Below are 24,314 nucleotides of genomic sequence, written 5' to 3'. Positions count from 1 at the left end.
GCACAACCCCCCCTAACCCCATACAGCGGTTGTGCTCACGCTTTGCAGTGTGCTGGGTGGTTGCTACTGCAGATGTCCCAGTAATACAGATAATCCTTTTGCAGGTCGCTTGCTGGCATGTTGGGCAGAGTTTGAATTTCTCCTTGCTGCTGCCATAATCTGGCAGAGCCAGGCAGTGAGATCAGTAGGTCTACTGGAAAACCAGTCCAGTGATTGCAAATGTGTTGTACATGAAAGTCTTCTGGGTGTAAGACACACTCTTCTAGCTCCATTTCCACTTGTATCTCTGATGACTTTTTTAAGCCTCACTTAATGACTGTGTAGGAGGAAGTGAGATTACAAAGTTCTTTTTCTCCTCACAGCCACCCAGCTAGAGCAGGCACTGCAGGCCCAGTCACTGCAAGGAAGTGAGGACTGGGAGCACAGTGTTACTGTTCAGTGCTCATCTTTACTGAATCGCCAGTGCACCAGAAGAGGCAGTCACTGTTAGGCCACACCTGCTGCACTGTTTTCCTTTGCTTCATCGTTCTTTTACACCTGCTTTCAGCCTCTTCCTCCTCATACCTCCTTCAATCAGCAACACTAAATATTGCTACTCGTCTTCAGAGGTGAGTGAAATTGCCCCTGTGCCCTCAGAGCGGAAGACTGGACTGGGAGACTGGCTGCCAACACCTCAGCTGGCAGAGCACACACTGCAATCAACTGCAAACTAGATATACCAAAATCCCACGTGGACCTTTTGCTGAGAACACCGTGTGCAGCATCAAGCAATTGCCTGCCCACAGGAAGCCCTGCTGCATGCATGTGACCACAACTTGCCTTTGTGAACTCCTGGATAGCACGCTGCATGCCTCCTTAACGAGCTTCCTGCTAGCTGACATCAGTACAGCAGCTGACCTGGCTAACTGCATATTTGGTGCTGATTTGCTCAATGCAGCTCTGTCACTGCATTCAACTTATGCTGCACATCACCAAACTACAGAAAGGGTGGAGCTGGTCAAAAATCACTGGCCTAAGCACAGCATGACTTTAATGTTCAGGAGCCTAGGAATGTTTTCCAAGGCTGTAAGAGATCCCTTTTGCTATTATCTAAAAAAAAGCCCCATGCTTTAAAGGTGCAAAGTCTATTAAAAAAAAATGCATTTCCAATACCTTCCTTGCTGCCACAGGTTCAGGCAGGTACAGGTAACCAGCCTCACAGCACAGTTCTCAGCACTATTTTGGGGTAAACAACACAGTTACACACAAAGTCCTCCACAGAGCTCCCAGAGCAAAGAGCTGGCTTTTCACTGAGCAATATGCAGAGATCCTATTCCACTGCTGCTGTCTGAGATAATTTCAGCTTTAATGCATGTCTGTGCTTCTCAGTGCTGTTACAGAAAAAAAAATTGCTGAAAGAGCAAAACACCATCAAGTTCTGCAGCTTGTTAAATAGAGCTCTGAGCAAGATCCACCCCCAGCCTGAGCACTAACCTGGCTGTGTGTGAGCAGGGCCACACTCTCTTACAGCAAAAGCTCAACTTCAGGTTGAAACCAAAAGTTTGTCATGACAGTTTACAAAGGCTCCAAGATGGGAAAACCAGGTCATGTGCAACTTATGGGGGGGAGGGACAGCTGCACTTGTCAAGGACACTTTTGCCCACAACCCTCTGAATGTACATTAAATAGGTTACAAATGAACTGCAGGGAATGAAGCAGAGGAAACCTTGGAGGATTTCAGCTGGAGGTTAAAAACTCACCAATTAAGAAGAGTTTCCAGGACAGGAGGCCTGGCCGTACAGTGGCAGCACATCTGCACTGCTCTGCTCCAGGGGTTCCTGGACAGCCCAGCTGAAGAAACAGTTACAGTAACGTGGGGCACCTAAGATGTCCTAGGACTCAGCTGAAATTACTGTAGCACTGCTTTCACACCAGATCACTTTCTCCTCTACTTGTCTTTCTGATGTGTTTTTGCTAAGCAAAAACAAAAAACAAAAAACAAAAAACAGACAAACAAACCCAAACAAACAAAAAAGGACAAATGGTTCTAAATGGTTTTAAATTAAATTTTGCTTTGCCTAATCTGAAAGCCTTCATTAAATACCACAGCCACATGTTCCAGTTTCATTGGGGATCATAAAAGGCATAAAAAATTACCAAATTTGAAAGATTACAGTAAATTTAAAAAGCTGAATACCTATAAACACAAGAAAAAAAAAGATGAGAAAAGGCAGCAGTGGGATTTGAATGAAAGTGCAGTCTGCCACTGCTGTTTACCTACACAACATCCAAACCTTGCTCACCACTTGTATAAAAAGAAGACCAGACTTCTGCATCCATTTCTCCCTTACCGAGGTCAGTCCTAAGATGAGGTCAGTCCCAATGGTCAGCACGTGTTTCCTCATCGCTCCCATGACTTCTTCCCTTTCTCTCAGTGAACACACTCCATTTCCACGCTCACAGCAGGAAATGTTCACCTCCACAAGCAGCTGCTGCATGCCACACCATGGAAACTGCAGCACCTGTCCCAGGCTGCTCCCAATGGGCCACTGCACACCTGGAATTACTAGTTTGCATTTGCAAAATACATCCAAACCAACTCCAAATCTTTTCAAGATGAAGATGAAGTCCTGTGGGGAAACTTCAAAGCCGTCAGCAGCAGTTTCTAAGCTGACTGTTCCCAAAGACACAGCAGAACACCCAGCCCAGAACTGTTTGCTACCTGGCATTTTACAGTGCTGGTTCCAATCCTAACCAGCAGTCAGAGCTTTTTTTATTATTATTTTTGACAGTAACTTTTTACACTCTCCTAAATAAAAGCTTTTGTGAGACGAATATTTTTTTCCTGACAACTTTTCCCAAGAAGACAGGTGCTTCCAGACTGCACTGCAGGAATCTGTATCAAGTGCTTAATGAAAGAGTTGAACAAAACGTAAAACCAAGAAGGCATGAAGGGACCCAGCAGGGGCAGGGATTCTATGCCCAGACAGCCCTAGGAAATCCAAAGGACCACAGCAGTGCGCTCAGTTTCATCCTCAACGTGCAGTCGGCCAGACCAAAGCAACAAGGCCAGAAGGTTCAGAGCGCCCAGCAGCCGAGTGCTGAGGTACAAATCCTTTCTATTCCCCCACAAAGTTGAGCTTGTTCTCAACAGGACAGCAGTGGGACTAAGTGTTATAAGCTGTAATTTAATCAAAAATCTTAGGGGAATGTTTTTGTCTCTGCAAACACAACAGCTTTGTACAGTGATGCTTCAGTTAACCTCCCCTAAGGCACCACAATCCTCCTCTTGTCAATGGTGGCTGCCATTGCAATATTGCAAACCCCTTTGGGTTCAACTTTGTTCACCTGCAGCTGCAGGCTTCCACCTGGGAAGGCAGGCCATCATTTCAGAGGTGGTTTAGAAACAAAGCGCTTCATTTACAACCCCATTTCTTGGTGCAAGTCAGAAGGTCACACACACATAGCACACATCAAGGCAACACTGATTTATAAGAAGGCTAAATTCATTCTAATTAAATAGCACTTCTAGAACTTTCTCCAGAATTCTTTTAAGTGTAGAGAATCACTAATAGGCAAAAGTTCCTGGCACGGAGTAGAAATGCCACTACAAAACCAGAGAAAGACTTTTTGTTTTAATTGTAAAGGAGGAGGGCACTCACAAGAAACTGAGAGCACTTGAGATGTGCAATGCTAGCGGGGGGACGGAGGGACTGAGATGATAAGGCTTCAGCAGACAGATCTGTATTCCACTGCTTCAGTACCCCCAGGCAAAAAAATTGTGTCCTTTTTCTCTCTGAATACACTCACCAATATTTTATTCTCTTTAGTTTTCAGCTACACTCAAACTTAACGTCCCTCTGTCCCAAGCTGACTGCAGGTCTGGGATCCAATACCCACAGTAAATGCAGATTTTTAATTTAAAAATATTTACTTCTGAAAGTAACCATCATCTGACAGCGAGCATCTAACATCTAACCATCATCTGACAGCGAGCATCTAACATCTAACCATCATCTGACAGCAAGCACGGCAGGGACACAACAGAGAAAACGCTTTCAACCAAGTGAAAGAGAAGAATGGGGGAAAACAACCAGTCACAGAAGCCTCCTGCTGCCCACCCACCCGAAAGGGCTTGGAACCACCTCCAGCCCTGGGCTGCTGGGCTGCTTCTTAGTGTCCTCACGTTTTACACACCTCACATCTGCTTCAGCCCATCCAGAGGCACTGCAGCGCCACGGCCTGCGAGCTCAGACCTGCTGAGGAGAACAGAGGAAGATGTTAATTAAAAACAGCACAGGCAGATGCTTTGGCCAGACAGAAATTTTGCTCCTGTAATAACAGAGCAGAAAGGATCAGACATTTCTAAACTCCCTTACCTGTTTGTAACAAGGCACTGCCTCGCAGGTCCTTTCAGTCAGACTTCAGTCTGAAACATTCCTGTTTTCCTTCCGTCAGCTCTCAGGTCTCGGCACCAGGCTAACGAGGTACAGTGAGCGAACATTCTGGTTAGCTCAGGGCTGCCTTTCTGGCAATAAAGCAACAGAACCTGAACTGCTGGTTGGAAAAAAGCAGCCACCAAAACATCTCAAACAGGCTGTCCGGTACAGAGCACCAACACACAGACTGACCAGGCACAACAGGAAAGGACAGTTTGCTTTTTTTCTTTTTTTTTTTTTTTCCTTTAAGGGGCAGGGCATGGAAAAATACAGCACACTAATGAAACAAAATGCAAAAAAATACAAAAAAATAGAAAATAGAAAAAATGTATTTACAAGTGATACATTACTATGATCAGAAAGCACAAAGACAATTGCTGCTATAATACATGCACCGGGTCAGGAAGGAACTACTAAAAACCTGCAAGGGAGCTGTTTGTAAAAAAGGAAGAAAAAAAAAAAAAGACACCCTTCCCATCCCTCCCCCCTGAAACAAACAGGGTCAGGTTTCAACGTTTTGCTTCCTTAGTTTGCTACATTGATCAAAATCAAATATCCCCTGAAGTCCATGAGTACAGTCGGTACAAATACTACATGTTGTCAAACTGCAGGTTTGGTTTCAGGACGGGGGAGAAAAACAGCAGCTCATTGTAGATTCATATACAAGAAAGCCAGAGTAAACTGCTCTACATGCTAAAAATTACAGCAAGCCCCTGTCTGCTACATAGCATGATCTTAGCAGGTTTTCCTTTTTATTTATTCATATATATATCTATATGTGTGTGTATATATATATGTATAAAAATCGTGCCCTTTTTCACTGCAACATGACATCTGCGTGGAAATGTAACTTGTTACAACAAATCTTTATATGTATACTGCAAGAAGTCACTCAATGTCTGTGGATTTAATAAGTAACCTCACACCACAGGAAATATTTAATAAATCAAAAAAAAAAAAAACCAAAAACAAACCAAAACAAAAACCCCAATATTGTGACAGAAGACCTTCTGTCTCAGTTCTTTTCAAAACTGAAGTCTGACAGGAAACTGGTCCCAATGCATATGAGGGTTCGCTGAAGAAGCTTCAGTTTGCCTAACTGTTTTTTTTCTCTTAGTGTTCACGAGTTTTTGAACGACTTCAAGCCGTTTTCAGTTTCAAGTCTGTCTCTTCCTCTCTCAGTAGGTAACAGTCTGCTACTGATCCATCAGAGTGAGGAAAAGAGGAAAGTGGCTGCAGTTGCACGAAGGGTCCCCAGTTCCACATCTGCGGGGCGATGAGTCGGAGCTCCGGAACACCTTAGCTTTTTTCCTTCCCTTCCTTTCAATTCTTTCATACAAGTCCTGTAGTTGGTACCTTCCCAAGTACCTGGCAGCCAGTCCAGCTTCAGGAGATGACAAAGCCACAAGATAAAGTGAAAGGGACCAGTGCAGAAGTTCAGGTCACTGCTCCATCATACTTCCAGGAAACGGGAGCTGCTGGACTTAGAGTGGAAAGGCTCAGACCACATGCGGCGCAGATCGCCCTGGGCAGCAAAACAGCACAGGAGACTGCACTTAGAGACTGCAGAGCCTGCTTAGAATTCTGACTTTAAAATACAGGTATAACCATGGGCATATCTGAAAGCTAAACTGCTCTCCACCCATTTTGCAGATTGCAATCAAGACAGTAAAATACATCCTTCCTTTCCACCATCAGGTCAAAATGGCTCATTTCTGAGGCAGATCTACCTCAAATATTTATGTGGGTGGAAAATTCCGCCCTTTCTTAGGCTCTGTTCTCCAGATTGCTAGATGGATATTTCAAAAATAACCCCACAACAGTAAAGATAACATTGTGTGTAGACCTGCCTCTCCTCTCTCGATTCAGCCTTTGTGCAAACGTTTTCTTTCATGGCCAGCTGGGGGAGGACAAACTCTGTTATTTAATTAAGGCAGCTCCTAACACTTCTGAGTTTAGTTTATATTTACTTCATGCGCACACTTTACTTTCTAGTTTAAGTCTCTCCGTTACTCAGCGCCCCAAAGTGAGAATTCCCACAGGAGCAGCTGCACATCAGTTCTTCACCTCGGCTGTTGGTGAGCAGTGGACACGCAGCCCCCAGTACCTGCTGCCTGCACAGAGCACTGACCTCACGGCCAGCAACGATCCGACCTTACCTTTAAATATGCCATGGTGAGGAGTGGCAATAAGGTAAAAGGTACCAAGTACAGGAGGGCAGGCTGGGCTGCCCGGTGAATACGAGAGGCTACTGTTGCAGTTAATAGGCCTGTAAAAGAAAGAAGTGACTGAACATCTTCAAACAGCATACGGATGTTCTGTGCCTTTTCATCCACAGGTGTTTCCTTACCCACCGCTGCAAGACAGGCTATGGAAAAATGTATTTATCTGTGCTTTGCCTTCCCTAAATAGTTATAAGCTATTCTATTTTAATATTAGGCCGTGCTGAGCCCCTCACTCCAGTTTTAAACCTCAGAGACTAAGCTAATAATAACACAAACTATAACAAAAAGCAAAGGAGAGGAAACTGAGTGCACCACGCTGAACGGTTTTATGTGCTACTCGGTGCTGGTGCTTCTTAAGAAATGAGGGGCTGGAAGGAAGGATTGTTCACACCAGGAACGCTTTTCCTGGAGATGTGCCCACGAGGAACACGGGGGAAAGCCAGTGGGTGAGTAGGGAACACAAATGGAAAGAAACCATCTCTCCATTGCATCTGCTGAAGGGCTGAGGAGATCCAGATGCACACACACACAGATCCAGATGCACACACACACATCCTGACCTCGGAGAAAAAATCCGTTAGTGAGGAGAGGGACAACAGCTACTTCAAATCACAGATGGCATTCCAGCTGCAACTATTTACAGTTTTCTGTACATACTAAAATGTTACAGGATCATAAGGCTTAACACCAGAATACAAAAATACTGCAACTATCATCTATTTGTACTCTTTCACAGCATAACCCATGTAGAAATTCCCATGTTTTTTGCCTTACCACATATGAGCAGAGCAGCTTCTGCACTTGTAAAGCAAGGCACAAAAAGTTCCTCACAGAAAGATGCCGATAATCCCTTTCATCCTCAAAATAAAATCCACAGTCTCCCAAAGCCTCTGTACTTTGTTTCATCGTCTTTCAAACCCACATCTACAATAATCCCACTCTTGCTCACTAAGCAGCTAACCATATTAAACCAATTACTCACCTACAAAATATCCAATGAGTGTGCAGTGAAAGTAAGAGACCTTCTGCATACGTCCAGAGATGTTCCCTGGTCCTGGGGCACCACAGGAATCGCTGTTGGCTTGTTTTTTGTAGTTATCGTAGCGCAGGACGAAGCAGAGCAGAAGACCTGGCATCACAATATCTCCAATCCCCAGCATAGAGAAGTGGCTGCCCGTGGAACTGCAGAGCAATTGAAACTGGGTTTGCACCCCTGCACGAGGTAACAAGCTCCAGACTCCACTTTGTTTCTGAGCTTCATTTTGCACATGCCCTGCTTATACTGGCAAACTTTTATGCAGTAGAAACTATCGCATAAATACCAGCCACTAAAGACTTTCCTTGGTGACTTCATCACCATGTCAGCTCAGTTTTAAACGTTCTTATTTGGACACTTGCTCCAAAGCAGGTATTCCTACTTGCAGGGTTTAAGCTGCTCTGCTGGAAGTCCCTCAGTGAAACAGCTCCACCAGCTCAGTCCTTCAATCACCTCTCTCCCCTCCAACGATGGGAGCTGGGTACCAGCTGACAGCTCTACCACCCATTTGATTCACATTGATAAACACTGTGCCTTCATGCCGGTGTAGATTAATGTCCTCTAATGTGAAACAATAAATCAGTTTATGGCCTTTTCAGATCTTTGGCTTAATTCAGACACAATGCATATAAAGCTGTAATTTTGTTGGATTCCCAGGGAAGAGCCAACTGCTAAGCACATTAAAAACTGAAATTTGCCATTAACACGAGATCTTTTTCTGAAAGCAATGCCAAATAAGTTTACTGCAGAATAAACTAACCAATTTTCTTGTTATCAATGCAGATAATCACCCCTTAATCTCTGCTATTTCAGCACTCCAGCATCGAAAGAAGAACAAAATAATGATATGGCAACAGACTGCGCGGCTTCTGAAGCGCTCGCAGGCTCTGTGGAGCTGGCTTAAAACCCTGATCAAGGAGCTCCTGCCGTTGAGAGATGTGGAATAATCTCCCTCCAACACAGCGCTTCACCCACTAAGTCTTCACTGCCCACCCCAGTCTCCACCTCCCCCTGCAGTTATGCAGTACTTATGACTACACTAATTTCAGAATAAACCTCAGCTCTTTTTGGTTTTAAGCAGGAATTCATCAACACGTAACTGTAGCAGAAGTTATTAAACTGCAGAACTCACATCAAAGTGTATCCTGTTCTGAACGGGCCAGGACCTAACTTAGGATCATTTCTGCATGCACGAGACAGCAAACAGGAAGCACCGAATCCTTAAACTCTACTACAGACATCGTTATCACAAAGAGGGATTGATCGAATAGGAAACCGAGCTGGTGTTTTCCAATAGAATTAGCAGAGAATAGAATTACTGCTAATAGAGTGCTGAGGGAAACTTTTCTTCCAGAGTAGCATGAAGGAATTGCTGATTTTACCTTGGAAATACAAGTTTACCAGGCAGCGACAGACGGGGAACATCTCTGCCCACATTTGGTCCCAGGTGAAGTTTCCGGGATAAAACGTCGAGGGGATTATCAGCAGGTTGTGTGGCCACTTTCACCATCACATTGCTGTTAAAGATGTATGCAGAAAAGAAGACCTGCGGAGCAAGAAAATCCTTAGAAAGGACAAACTGTGATTACACAGCAACAATGATTACACACATTACAAAGCAGCTTTTTCCCCCTTCTTTTTGCTTCACCTATTCAACAGGAGATTGTTTTCATTTCCGTATGCATACGTTGTAGACAGGGTAACAAAATGCAGAATGTTTTTTAGAAAAAGTGTTGTTTGTTGGTTTTTATAAACTATTTTAGTTTTTTACACGATTACTCCTCAAGAATAACTGGAATACTTTCTGATATCAAGATACTGACCAACAGGTACTGCAATATCTTGTCAACGAGCACCAGGAAGAGGATGGCACTGAGGCACCCAATATAAGAAAGCTTGAAAGCAGAGGAGAGGGAAGCACAGTGCTCAGCCTGGGTGATGCAACACTTATTTCTAATAGGCTCTCACACTACAGCTCGCACACAGAAAGACTGACTCACTGCCAGAGCTGTCAGCAAGGGCCTCCCAGTCAGTGCCTGCTGCTATGCAAAGGTGGAACTACACGCTTTCAGTATTACCAAAGATATTGTCAGGTTTCTTGCAAAAGCGCTGCAAGATTTTATGCCAGCTTCACTGGCCATAAATCAGTTTGCATTCCTGTTCTGAGGATTCCACTGCTAGTCTTAAGTTGGCACGCAGCACCGTGCAGCGTGGAGAAGGCTTTACATTCATTTGGAACTGCTTGTTCTGATCTGCAGCCAAGCCTTCAAAATTGAAGGTCTCGTTTTTTCTCTGAATCTGCCAAAGCTGAAGTATTCTAATGATGTTTCTGCTTTTGTTAGCTAATTAGGGAGGAAATTATAATGTATTCCACTGAAGGCTTTAAGTTTTCAGAAGAGAGCAATGAAACTCAGCTTCATACTAGCATGTTTCATGTGAAGACAGCACAAGACCAATTACAAATCCAAACAATAAAAACAGTTTAAGCAGAACAAAACAAAGCACTTACCCAAAAGACATCATAAATTAGTAACCCAGAGAGCAGCAAGCAGGAAACCTTCAGGCTCGGGAGCCGGACAAAGGCTATCATTGCAACACACAGGCCCATAGCCAGAGCTACAAAATGCAAGTACACAATTAGTGCATTAAAAATAAAAACAAACCCCAAACGAGTAACAACAAAAAGAGAAACCAATACTCCCCCCCCCCCCCCCCCCCCCCCCCCCAAAAAAAAAAAACCACCACTCAGAAGAAGCTTCTGTTTGCACCTGAGCAGCACTGCACTAGGTGGATTTCTAGTATTTCCAGATACTGAGGTTATCGCAAGTCAAGAGAAGACAAAATACATTCAGGAGGAACACATCCATCTGCACACGTCCCCATAGGAACAGAAATACCACTCCACTTCCACTGTCCACCACAAGTAAACGTTCTCATGATCAGTCCTAGAGACCACCTCCCCCACAGAACACAAGCTCTCCAGTTACAAACAACAACATCCCAGCTTTCAACCCTCTGTGCCCCCAGCAGGAAACAGCTCCAGAAATCAACATGCTAACGTCACACAGTACGACCAAGAAGCACTCAAACCAATCTTCTACTTGAACAAGATGGTGCAAGGCTGCCCAAATATCAGCTGTGAGCTCCTACTGTTTAGAGGTACAGGGATCTCCCAGTAACAAACATCTGTGTGAACGCCTGCCCATCAATGGGAAAACAGAGGAAGTCCTCTCTCAGGGGTGAGCTTTCAGACACACCAGCAAACTGCACTGACTGATGCTGCAGGCTCAGAGTTGTCAATTCTGTTCCAGGAGAAGATCAAGGATGTGCAACGCAAAATTAAACCTGAAACGTGACACACATGTCTAGAAAGGGGAGGTGGGGGGAACCCTTCCTCTGCAGTCACAAATCCAATCCCCTACGTATTTTGTCAGCAAAGCTCACCAGCATGACAATTTGATCAGGCCACAGTTCACAAGTCAACATTCTAACTCTCAACACCATCATTGCAGAATAGCAAAAATCCATTACGCTTGCATTTCATCCAGAAGATACAGAGTTCTTCCATCAAAGCACTACAGAGACAATTTAGTACAGATTTGAGAGACAAAGCCATGGAGCAGCTCCCAGCACAGCTGCACGCGATGCCCAGCCTTCCGGGCCCACCTCGACATCTCCATGTAACCCTGAGCAGCACGGCTGCCAGTTTTAATGAAGAGATGTGATTACTGAGATTAAAAAACAAGTATCCTAAATCATGCTGCATTATTGCAACTTGTTATAGAACATAAATTATCGATGTTTAAGGAATTTGACACAGCAAAGCAGGGAGTGAAAGAAGTGCGTTCAGTAATTCAGTACAGCCTTCAGTTGCAGACTTCCTCTGAAGAAGAGCAAATACAAAGGAACAGGCTGTCTGAAATCAAAGAGATTTCTCCAAAGCCAGTGCTAATAATAGCTCAGGCTGGCCTATGTTTAGGAGAGGATTTCCACGTTATAATTAACTGGAAGTGGAAATATTTTAACCGATGTGAACTTTTAGCCATTGTTCGCACAGGCAGTTCCTGCACCGTGGAAATTCACACAGGCACCCATCTGACATCTTCACTGCACCGAGTGAACAGAGTGTTTAAAAGGGGGAAGAAAAATGGAAAGATGGACGGCTAGAGAGAGACAGATGGAGGGACAGGCAAACAGAATGCTGGGCAGATAGATGGAGGAAGGATGGAAGGACAGATGGGACAGAGCATCAGATGGACGGACGGAAAGGCAGACGGCAATGGATGGAGTGTCAATGGAAAGACAGACTGATGGACAGGCAGAAATACAGGCAGTGCTGGAAGAACAGACAGGAGGACACACGGACAGGATGACGGAGTGCTGGATGGACAGAAAGACAGACGGTCAAACTGAATGTTGGATGGACAGAGATGGCCCGTTTGTCCTTCTGTCTGTCTGTCTCTCTATGCACCCTTTCATGCACGTGTCCTTCTGTTCATCCTTCCGTCTGTCTGCCGGTCTCTGCCCTTGTCTGTCCACCAGTCTGTCCTGCAAATGTCCATCAGTCCACCCAGTTGCCTGTCAAATCCATCTTTCCATCTCTCTGCCCTCTGCCAGAGGTACTGACTGACAGGAAGATGGACGGACAGACTGAAGGATGGGCACTGACAGACAGAGGGACAGATGGAAAGATGGTCAGTTTGCCTTTCCGCCCATCCTTCAGTCTGCCAATCCATTCATCTTTCTGTCTCTCTGGCCATCTGACTGTCTTTCTGTCCATCAGTCCGTTAGTCTTCCCATCCATCCGTCAGCCCATCAGTCCGACTGCCAGCAGGACAAACTGACAGACAAGGAGACAGAAAGAAGGACCAACACACAGACCGAAAGCCGTGCCAACAGCAGCTCAGCTGGAAGTGCTGAATTGACAGCATGACCTGAAAGAGTCACCATTCAGTCAACTGAAGGGACTGACTTCCACACTCCAGCAACACCTCTTACAGAAGAAGGATATTCTGAGGAATATTCTGAAGATTATGATTAATCCTGCATATGTGATTAAATCTTAGGCTTGCAGTTGTATTTTTTTTAGCTCTACTGACCCACTGCAACCAGAACAGATGAAATCAGTGGTGCAATTTCTGTTCTGCAGATCATTACGTAAACAAGCAGGACTTAAGCTTCACCCATAAGCCACCAGTTGACCTTTGAAACAGGTGCTGAAGCTGTGACCTAATTACACACCTACAGAACTCTCAAAGTGTATTTACAAAGCAGAAATAAATACACACCGTGCAGCAGTTTCTCTTTGGTTGCTGCAATAGCTGAGATCCACAGCAGTTCCCAGGGTACCCAGGACTGTTCAGTTCACTGCACGGCTGCCAAAGGGCACTGCATAAATCTACAGACACCGCTCCCATTTTCCATCTCCACACACCTCCTCTGTTTAGGAAAGCTTTTACAAGCCAGCCTTCTCATCCCATCCTGTAATGAGTCCCTACACCTAGGAACAGCCAACCAACTACCAGGGGACGAGGGAATTCCATTCAGGCAGTGAAGGCTTTTCTGGCAGAAACTGCTGCACCTCGATTTTGTAGATAACAGAAAAGGCCATGGAGTATTTCCCTTTTTACTTAGCTCTAAAATACTCAAAAAGAAAGATTCCGTTGCACAACAAGGCACACCCTGCTCCTCCCTGCAGCCAATATAAGGCACAGTCACCTCTGCTTCATTTCTGCTGACAGAGGACCAGAAGGATTTAAACAACTAAGGGAGGCTAACCTACATAGTACAACCTCTGCAATGTAAAAGACATAAAATACTCCAAAGCTAAATGGCATCAACACAATTCACTGCGTCACAACCACAAAGAAATAAAACCCAGGATGCGCTCAGTGCCCACAGATCAGAGCCCTGCAGGTGAACTGCCTCAATGCCTGCTATTTCAGAGTGCACTGCTCACAGAAATGACTACTCTGAGTAAATGCTTCTGTCAGCTCCTCTGGACAGACAAATCTCTTCAGACTGTGTCAAAATTCACACCTGAATCTACATTTAACTATGTATGTACCACAGATCAAGGATCACCCTTGATTCCTTCATGGGCCACTCTGCATAAAACAAAAACATCATCTGCGTTCTTTCATGTGCTGTCAGTGTTTTACAAGGAGTTCCAGGCAACAGGTGGAAGCTTCAGTGGCAGCAGAGAGCATGACTGACATATAACCCCCATATACAAAACTCACAGTCAAGGTGACAGTGCTCAGGACTTGTTGCTGCTATCTCATTTAGGAGCAACTAGAAAGCTGGTGGCACACATGTTTTATTGAAAGATGCAATTTCAAGGGCAGGTGATGCCGTTCCAGCTGTTTTTCCTCAAGCAATCACCACCTCAGGATGTCATTCACGAGATGTCCTGAGCCAATTCAGTGCCTGACACTGCTGAGAGGCAGCAGCTCTGCCCCCGGCTGCCCCCTTCATCCCTCTGCTGTCACATCCACTCGATCCTCTCAGATCCCTTCGTGCTGCCAGTTACCTTTTGCCAAATCTAGTGCATACCTGAGTGCACAATAATCCGATTCATCCCACTGCAACAGCAAAAAAATAGCCCAGCAAAAAAAGAGCACGCTACCATTCTAGTGAGCTGAATCAGTTCACCATGTGACTAAATGAATGCCAGAACCAGCACAAGAGGCTTGGAAGGCAGAGGAGAGGAGGAAAGCTCTTCGTGGGAACACTAAGCTGTGAATTTGGTTCAACCAGGATAGAAAAAGGGAAAAAAAAAATAAAGAACGTAGCAAAAAAATCGCTTTCATCCACACTTCCAGCTGTAAGCCTGCCAGCTCCACCCATCCCAGCCAGCACCATCAGACAGCGAGCTGCTGCCTCACAACAAAGTCTTTGATCGTCCGAAGCAAAACCCAACACAGCACACAGCAGAAACGAACCAGACTGTTAAGATCACATTATGATTCATGAGCAACCACCATCTCCACACACCTTTACCTAAAGGTGGCAGTTCACCCTGCTCCACACAGGCGCAGGAAGCCTTTCATGGGTGTTCAGCACTTCCTGGGAAGCTTTCACAAACCAGAAAAACAGGAGTCCCCATCATTACCCCAGCATGCTTCTGACAGGGCTTGTTTTCAGGGAGCCTGCCACCCAAATATTACAACTCAGCAAGACATTAATAACAGCAAATGTCACCAGCCATCCCTGGGTGTCTGCATGTGTCACAACAGGCACAAAGTGGCAATCGAATCCCTTCAGTCACATACTCACCATCCATGAGGAGCCAGTGGCCAGTTAGGACCCAGATGAGTACAAGCATCACAGACAGTGAAAAGGAAAGCAACTCAGCAGCAGTGAAACGCCCGCAGCAGCCAAAGGAAATCCTAGGAACAACACACAGACATCAGCTGCGGGGCTTCGTGTTGCCATTTACACAACAGGAAATGGATGCTGCCGGAACAAAGCTCAACCACTGGTGAAGGGTGCCAAGAACAACCGAGGGGAAGTTCTTTAGCCACAAATAGGTACCAGAACAGCAGCAAAATACACTTGCCTAACATTCAGGTGATGTGTGATGCCTGAACTATAATGATGGAATAAGACCTGTAAATCCTGGCATGCCTTTTGAAATGGCTCGCATGGATGGCATTTCCTGGTACCATCTGGAAGTGCTTTTTGCAGCCTGAACCCGAGTCACAAGAAAAGAAGCAAACATCTGACTTCAAAACACGACAAGAACCATTGTCGTTTTCACCAGTGTAACTACAGTCTCCAAACAAGCCAGCACTAACATCCTTAGTTCAACATTAACAAACATTAAAACCCAACACCGATTCTGAAACTGAATTCTCAGCAAAAATAAACCAAACTTCTTAAAAGCCACTGTTGGGAAATCCATTCCCCTGCAATGGTTTTGTGTTTCCCAGCCTGGCAAGCATGACTTGCAGGAACGATGCTCCCCAGTGCTGGAGTGGAAGCAGAGTGTTTGCACAGAAGAAGTGCTCACGAACTCGGGCCCCAAGGTTAAACACTTGTAACCAAAGACTGCTAAAGAATTCATATTAAAATAAATAGCACACAAGAAGAGGAGTAAAACATGTTTCAAGTCCTTACTTGTTTTGAGGCGAACAAGGCCTTGTTAAGTACTGGCACATCGGGAGCAAAAGGAAAGCAAAAGCTATTGTTGCAAGGACTAGAAAAGGAAGAAAAGGTAAAATTAGTACAGCCAGACCTCATTTCTGCAGCACACAAAGTAGCTTCTTCAATCTGAAAAAGCTCTTGCAACAATGTTCTATTATGATACACAGTATTACTAAAGCAGCAGCGGTTAAAGACTCCAAGGTTTTTCTTCTATTAATTTCAAATTTCAATCACAATAAAAGCTCTTGAAAGAATCGAATGCTCCTACCTCCAAACCTAAAAGGAAAAAATACACGTTAACAAAAATCACCATCAAAGCTGTTCATGATCACGTAGGCAATAAAAAGTTTCTGAGTATTCCAGGAGTCAACAAAAAGGAAAGATCTTCCTGCAAACTGTGGGGTCCTCAGCATTTTAGCACACAGCTCACACAGCTCAGCACAACAAAGGCGCTCTTTGGTTTTTCAGCTCAGTCACTTTTTTCTCCCTTCTCACTCACAGCCATTTGTTCATTACTCAACCACAGTACAACTGAAAAATAGGTAAAATACAAAGTGCCTTAAGCTTCTGAGAACAGGAAAAATGGTGAAGTGACAGAAATCACCAAACACAGCATTTCCCCAAATATTTTCTGTTTTTATGAAGCCTATTTTCCCCACCCACACATTAGTAAAAAAAAAGTTCAGTAACTGCTGGCATTTCCAACCATTCTTCCCTTCCAGCTTTTTGCTTTTTAATAACAGCATGGGTTTTGTATTAAGGCTCTTTAAAAGGCGGAAGAGCGAGGGCTTGGAGAGGCGCCCGGCAGCAGCACTGACACAGCAGCCAGGACTGATGGAGCACGGAAAGCAAAGGCAAACTGAAGGAACTGAAGTTCTGGTGGTTGTCATTGCTTTTTTAGAATATTTTTTTTCTTTCCTAAGCTATGAGGGGAGGAGGAATCACACATTCTCTTTAGCACGCAGCTGAAGCCAATTGGAGAAGAATCGCCTTGGTCACATCGCATCTTTCCACCCCTCAACTCTGCCCCGTCTGGCTAGAAGAAAGAAATAAATAACCAAACAAATTCACACCAAATACAAAGGTGTCCGTTGGCAAACAGAAACTCACAGTTCTATTCACGTTTCAGATAGGAGGGGAAAAAAAACCAGAACGGGCAGAGAAAGAACACAGAGCGTAAGACCTCTGCACTCAGCTACCTCAGATGCTTTTCAGAGATGCCCAGAAAGGTTCCCCACCAGGGGATCCCACACTCCTGTCCTGGCTTCCACCACCACTGCTACCCTGAAGCTGGGCTCCCTCAGAGAGAGATCAGATGTAACACCACCAACACACACCTGCCCACAAGGACCCACTCAGCCTCGCTCCTTACTGCCCAGCGGGATGTTTCTCCTTCCCCTCAGCCCCAATACCTACTGTAGGATCGGGACACCTTGCCCTAACCCCCCCCAGCAGCACTGTGCCACCCGCAGCTCTGCCTCCCAGCCCGGCGCTGCGGTGGGGCCTTCCCTGCATCCTGACCCTTCCCTGAACAGCCAGTGTTCGAGGCAGAAAGATTTAAGAGCAGTTTAAGAAACCAGATACCAGCCATAATTTGAAAACACGCCCACACCAGCCTCTGAACTCTACACAAAGGGAGATGTATTTGAGCTGGAGACCCGTGGCCTGCTCCCTGCCAAGTGCCTCCAACAGAGCTCCTGGGCTCTGTGCTGAGTGACACTCCCTGATGTGAGGCCACAACAGTACCATAAAGCAAGAGCAGAGATACCCTAGGGCACCAACCCAGGGACTCGGTACTCTTAAACCTGGAACAAGCCCTGGCTGGAACAATGCAGCCTGACTACACACCACAAGCCTCACAAATAGTCACAAATGTCAGGGTCATTCTGGAAATACACAGATCAACAAGATCGACTTTAATGTTTTTCTTTTGTCATAAAGCTTCCCTTATCACTAACATCTATCTTGTGCAGTAATTCATACAAAGTAATGATTTACTCAGGATAGGAAAGAACCCACGTGACAGCAGCCAGAGCTGCACCAAGCACCCAGCAGTGTGGCACCAGCAGCACAGACTGCAGCACCAGCACTCATCTGGAGAGCAGGATTTGGCCTTCGCCCACCAACACCAACACTGCTGAGCAGGCTGGAGGGGAGCTGGACATCAGGAGGGAAAAGCACACACTGCAAATCTGTGAAGTGGGAGAAGATGAGAGGTAGTGAAGGGGTTAACAGCCTCCCCAGACTCAGTGCATGAACTGAGGACAACTTTTTAAAGCTCGTGCACGTTTGGAGCAGTAAGAAGGACCTTGTTTCCCTGAATAGCAGCTGGCCTCTTGGAAATCTGCAGGAAGATCAAAAGGCCAACACTTTCCAAAAATCCGAGTCCTGGTATTTACTTAAATAGCCAAATGTAAATAATAATAAATAGGATCAGAGGAGTTGCAATTTATTTGCAATCATCTCATTTTTGTCCTAAGGCCAAGCAGTGCAAGAGTAACACTGACAATTAAAAGCCCTTCAAAGTACGAAAATCAGCGTAAGAGCAAAAACCAAAACTGAACTAGGGAAAGAAGTTTGAGTACGGTCTGCAGGGCCTCCTTCTATGCTATGAACCAATACCAAGCTATGGTCCGATCCTGTAAAGCAGCTGAAGGAGGAAATACCACGTACAGCTCTAAGCACTGATTTTTAACAAGGGAACTATTTGCTTACGATGACACATCCAGCACCTTCCAAAACTCCTGCAATTTATGGATCAGTAAGTTTAACAAACCTTGCAGAGTATTCCTCAAACAGAATGAAAACACAATCACGAAACCAATTCATTTTCTGAAAACGCACGCCTTACAATTTTCACCAATAATGCAAAATGACATCAGTGCTTTATCTTCTATTCCAATGAATAAAAAGAGAACGCAGTCACCTGCTGTGCAGATTGTGAAGACAACTTGAACTGAGTCGAAGAAGAAGAACATAACAAGGAGAGACACAGACGCTCCGATGGGCAGGAACAACGCCTGCGTGGAATCGATGGTTTGAATACCTGCAGAAGAAAGAAGGTGACACTAAATGTGGGCTCCTTCATACCAGCCACACACCTGAAGCCTGTCCTGACCGACGGACACCACTCTGGGTTTGAACACCGTGCTTCATGTCAGTGCTGGTGCTATAGAAATTCACTCTGTCCTGCAGCTCTGCAATGACACAGCTTTGGCAGGGAGCGTGGGCACCAACAGGACTGCTCTGTTGTAGCTCGAGAACTGAAAGCTGAAAGCAGACTCGTGTTTTGTTGGTTTTTTTCCTCTGGTGCCACAGACAGAATGAATAACAAGTTAAAAATTAACATTAACTCGTGATTATGAATCACATATGTATGCACAAACCTATACACAAATACACACACAAGTATACATACACACAAACTCTGTATGTGTGTAGAAGTGTGTGCATTTTTTCCAGTAAAGCTGCATAGTAATGGGTTGCTTACAGAACTCACAGTTAGCAACACATTTAGGGATGTCAAAAAGCCCTCATGGAAATGAAAAGAAACACGATTGCTGTCAACAGTATGTTGTAATTTTTGTAAAAGAAAAGCAGAACCATGATCACAGCCATCACACTGCTTACACTGCATGAACCCTTGGTACTTCTGTTACTGAGCAGTGACAAAAGGCTAAAGCACAACACAGACAGCCCAGTGATGACAGCACCGAGACAGAAAGTCCTGTGTCCTAATCTGCGGCTTGCATCTAGTTCCTCCTGCCTTGAGAAATGGAATTCATTTACATGCTCTTCCATTTCCCAAGGAAAAAAACAGAAGTGACATATGACAAACTGCCCTGGCGTATGGGAATTAGGGTGTGCAGTGTTAAATGTCAAAGTTCTTCATTTCAGTTCTGATCAGTTTGATGGCTGATCCCCTTGCTGCGCTCACATGCCCAAAGCCCAGCACTTCACTGCTGAACCACCTCCGTGCTGGAACTGTGCTGCCAATGGTTAAAAAATCCCCAATGCCACCAAAACACATCCCCCTTGTTATTATGTACTAATTTCAAGCTGTATCTCTTGTCTGAAACAAAGCCACCTCAGCATCCAGAGGTCTGTGCACAGGGCTCACCTGTCCCAGACCCATGTCTTCCACTTGCTGAAACTTCATTCCAGAGTCTGTTCTCAGAGTACGGCCATGTATGTTACTGTAAATTACACCCAGGTGTGAATTTACAGCACATTGTGTACAACACATTCCACTCCAGTTGTTCACATATACATTTTTGCTTGCAAAACAGTGTATCTCTGATGGCCAAGCTGCCTGGAATCCATTCATCCAGTAACAGAGGGGACAGCCCCTGCATCGGAGCTGACAGGTTAATCTCTGCTCTGAAAGGGCCATGTGTACACATGCTTTGTTGTCCATTTTACATGAGCACCCAAAGCCATGTGAAAGCTATACTCCAGTATCTGTGTTGATAAAGCTGAATCATCCCTATAGACTCATTAGCATAGCATGAGATTAAACCTCTAATTGTCTGCAGACAGGCCAACGTGTTGTGTCACTGTGATAAACACCAGACAAAGAGAAATTAATTACACTGCCTTCCATAACCCTATTTCAAATATAAAAATAAAAGCAGTTTCCATACCCAGCAGGACCTGACAAATTGCACAGCATGCAGTTTCTATGCGTTATGGAAACACAACACTGATGGCTTAAACCCAGTTTCTGTGGACACACGCTGAGTTGATGCACCTGCTTCCACAGAACAGCTTCACTCCATCAGGTGGAGCTGCAAAGCACGAGCTGACACACATGGCTGGGTGAAACAAAAGATGCAACACACTGAAGTGATGAAAAAAAGGTAAGGAGTAAAGCTGACCCTTACTGTTATTGGTGCTGTTGCTGTTAAAAGACCCAGCCGTGCTGCTGTTGTCCTTCTCTTTGTCTTGATTCTCAAAGTCCATGTTGAGAGACCTGCAGGAAAGAAAAGCAAGCTTAGCAGGCGAATTTCAAACTCCCATCTGGGTTCGCTGGCTGTGGTCTCATTACCACCCCGCTACAACAGCAGCTTCCCCACGAGAAAGCCCTCATTTGTTTTTTAAGAGCTGGTTATTAAAAAAACAGCCCACCATACACACCAGGAATTACACACACACAGCCCGTGGTTACAGTGAGGCACCCAACCACACTTGGTCTGGTACTGAGTCTGACACTGCACTGGCAGCTGTTAACAACAAACCACAACACAGATATTGTCTGTGTTACCTGGAAACTCAGAATGTGACAGAAACACAACAAAAGTTTCAATTCTCTTATGTTTCAGAACTCTGAAGTTCTCATTTTAGTGCCTCATGGTTCAAATCTAAGAAGTGGGGTTCATCTTCAACATCACGTTATTTCCTTCCTCTCACTCTTCTGATCAAAATTTGCTTTTACGTAATTCTCTGCTGAATAAGGAAGCTCTTAGTTAACTGAAACAGCTTCAGCAAAGCCCAGAAAGTCACCACGTATGTACCTGAGACAGCACAAATGAGGAGAGGAAGCTCTCCCGAAACGCTACACATTGATTCCTCAGCAGCTGACATTCCCCTGCCTGCAGACTGAGCTCCAGTTGATTCATCTCCTCATTTTTATCTGTACGCCAAACAAAAATCCCAAACAACACACTACTCTATCACTTTCACCACAGTCCTTCACTTCTGTGCAGTTTCTAGACTACATTCCAACAAATTTTGGCTTAACTTTCTGAAAGGAGGGAATTCCATGTAGGAGCCGTTTTGGGCAGCAGTCATTTCCTATCATTAACTTCTGTGTTGTTTCATATAAAAACCCTGGCCATCCAATTTACCACAATAGTTTCTCCTTCTCCTAACATGCATGCAAAGTTATCCAGGACACTGCTGTAGATTTATTTATTCAAATAAGCTGTAGGGACCCACCAGAACCACTGCACAGCTCCTCCCTTAAGCCTTCTGGTCAACAAGCATTAAGATCCTTCTGTTCTTTCCCAAGCTGAGCTGCAAGCAATTGTACTATGCAAAGTAAGCACGCCATTAATTTGTCAGACTGGTAAAAAAAAAACAAAACCAAACATCATAATCTTCTGTTCCATCCTATGGGTATCAAAGCTACTTTGTGTTAGTGCATAGGTTATGCAATGCATGGGTAAGCAATTCTGTGCTGCAATCCTACAACCTGCAATCAGTGTGGGGCTGCAGGATGGTGTATTACAGAAAGCAACTCATTCTGGTTCTGCTTCTATTACACAACTGATTCTATCGTGAAGTGAAAGCAAAATGTGGACTTACACAAACTATGAGGAAACTTAAGCCTGAGACATACAGAACTTGGAGCATCAGCTAAAAAGTTACCACAAATGCAAGAGGCAATAGGGAACATAAATCCTACCAGATGAACCCTCTTAGCTTGTTCCTCCAGAGCTCTGCACTGCACCACTGGGGCACAGCACAGCTCCCAGGCCAGCAGCCCAGCCCCAGGCTGCCGAGCTGCAGCAGCAGTGGGACACCACTGACAGCACAGGGTTTGGTGGTGCACCTCATGTACTTTAAGTGCTGAAGCACTAAAAAACAAAACAAAACACCACAGCCATTTAAAACCTGAGCAAATATTCACAACACAAAAGTAGGCTTCATTCTGATTGAGAAGCATCCACCTTCACACCTCCTTTCTGCCCATTAATTCACACTAAGCCTCACATTCGTCTCTCAAGCTCTAAAAGCCCAAAAGGCAGCGGACGGCCGTGTGGAATGGGTCCAAGGTTCAGCCAAACAAGGTACTGCTTTCTCAGAGCAGCATTTCACTCTTCTCTACACGATCTCAGCTCAGCAACAGCTTCACAGCAGCACCCCATCAGTGGCACCAGGGAGCTCCTCCCCATCTATGGGGCCATCAGCAAAGAAAACTGGAAAGATGTTATTGTATGTACTGCTCACGAGCAACTTCAGCCCCTTCTCTTTCAATTACAATACAGCCAGCAATTATGACATTACTGCCTGCAAATACCCTCACCTCAAAATGAAGCACAAACTAGGAAATTACTTCCCCTTTCCCTCAGAAAGCAGTTTGTTTCCAAGCCATCTGCACCAAGTTTGAAGTTCAGCCCTTCCCTCTGCTACAAATGATCACTAATAAAAAAACTAAGGAACGGTCACTAAAACATCCTCTGAGAAAGTTAAAAACAAGATATTCCAGAATTTACTGGGCTTTAAAGAAACAGCAGAGTGAGAAGCATTTGCTTTTTTTATTCAAGGTTTTTGCTTCGTTTCCATGAGCAGCATTCACACAGCAGCTCCCGCCAGGCAATGAACCACAGCTGCTCGTTCTGTGGGTCCTCACAGTACCTCTCATTTCCAGCAGGCTTCAAAGCTCACCTCCCATGGGGCAGTGCTTGGCAGGGTGATGCTGAGGCCACGGCACTGAGTGAGCTGCTGGCATGTTACTATCACACAAGTTCAACTTCTACTATGGGTCACTTCTATTGCAGCAAGGCTTCAGGGAAACCCTGCAGGAAAATGTTCTTACGAAGCAAAGGAGGAAATACGAAACGGAGTGTGCATCTAATGAGTGATAAACCAACAAGTTCCTCCTTGCCTTGCTCCGTATGAACAGCCCTGCGATTGTGAGAACTGGAGGTTGCTGACAAACTGCCAAACTTCAGCTGTTTTACATGAAACGGTGACAATCAGAACCAAACACTGAGCTGAGATTGCTGAATTCATTCAGATCTCAAAGAAGAGAGAGGCAAAACACTTGCTGTGCCCCAACACTGTCACAATGCCTTTTAAAATGGGCCTGTGAGATTAGAAGACTAGTTCTCACGCAAGACATGGAGGAGAAAAGAGGGGCAATAACTGCATAAAGCGCTGCCTAGATGGAGCACTAGCTCCTAAGCATGCCATAGAGCTGTGCAAGCGAGGTGCCACAGCTCTGCCTGGAGCTGCCCACCTGCAGCAGCTGCTCACACATCCACCTGCATGAGAACACGTGGGGACACTCCTGGTGGCCTCCAGCAGAAAGGCCTGGCCATCCCCCAGCTCCATCCTGTCAGCTCTGCAGCAGCAGGTGCTTATGAACTCCAAGCACTCCCCTTCTCTAGGCAGCCAGCTATTTTTATTACCCCACTCACTATTACCAGAATTAGTCAGACGTTTTATTTGAATATTTTGAACCACTGCCACAGAGAGAAATCTAAGGTTCTTACACCTACTTATACATTTCACACGCAGCTGAAACGCACAGAATGCTGTCAACTAATGAACATCAGGAACGTGGACCCATCACGGTTGTTAGCACCATGAAGGACAAGAAAAGAGAAGGACGTTATCTCAACATGCTCGCAACCTAAATAAGCAAGACAGAGTAGGGAAAGCACAGGAAAACAAAACTAATATGCATTACTCTTCCATACCATATGTTCTATGGTCTTCAGGGCTCTAAAACATGACATGCTTAATATGGGAAAACCAGAG

The 24,314-nt window shown here is 45.0% G+C and overlaps 1 protein-coding gene across 1 annotated transcript in view; it reads right to left on the bottom strand.

The window, feature by feature from the left end:
* Window positions 1-5,871: 5,871 nt before the first annotated feature.
* The window catches only part of SPPL3 (signal peptide peptidase like 3), a gene marked incomplete at both ends in the record, with an annotated part of 44,877 nt that continues 26,434 nt past the window's right edge, over window positions 5,872-24,314 (bottom strand). Inside the window, 9 exon segments of the mRNA XM_079543762.1 lie at window positions 5,872-5,943; window positions 6,578-6,687; window positions 7,626-7,825; window positions 9,062-9,225; window positions 10,189-10,295; window positions 14,958-15,070; window positions 15,801-15,879; window positions 18,754-18,873; window positions 20,705-20,799. Of these exon segments, the coding sequence (XP_079399888.1) occupies window positions 5,872-5,943; window positions 6,578-6,687; window positions 7,626-7,825; window positions 9,062-9,225; window positions 10,189-10,295; window positions 14,958-15,070; window positions 15,801-15,879; window positions 18,754-18,873; window positions 20,705-20,799 (1,060 nt within the window).

This window comes from Tetrao urogallus (genome assembly GCF_951394365.1).
Source record: "Tetrao urogallus genome assembly, chromosome: 17".
NCBI lineage: Eukaryota > Metazoa > Chordata > Aves > Galliformes > Phasianidae > Tetrao > Tetrao urogallus.
The sequence above is the reverse complement of the archived record's forward strand: the minus strand, read 5'-3'. Positions and strand labels throughout refer to the sequence as shown.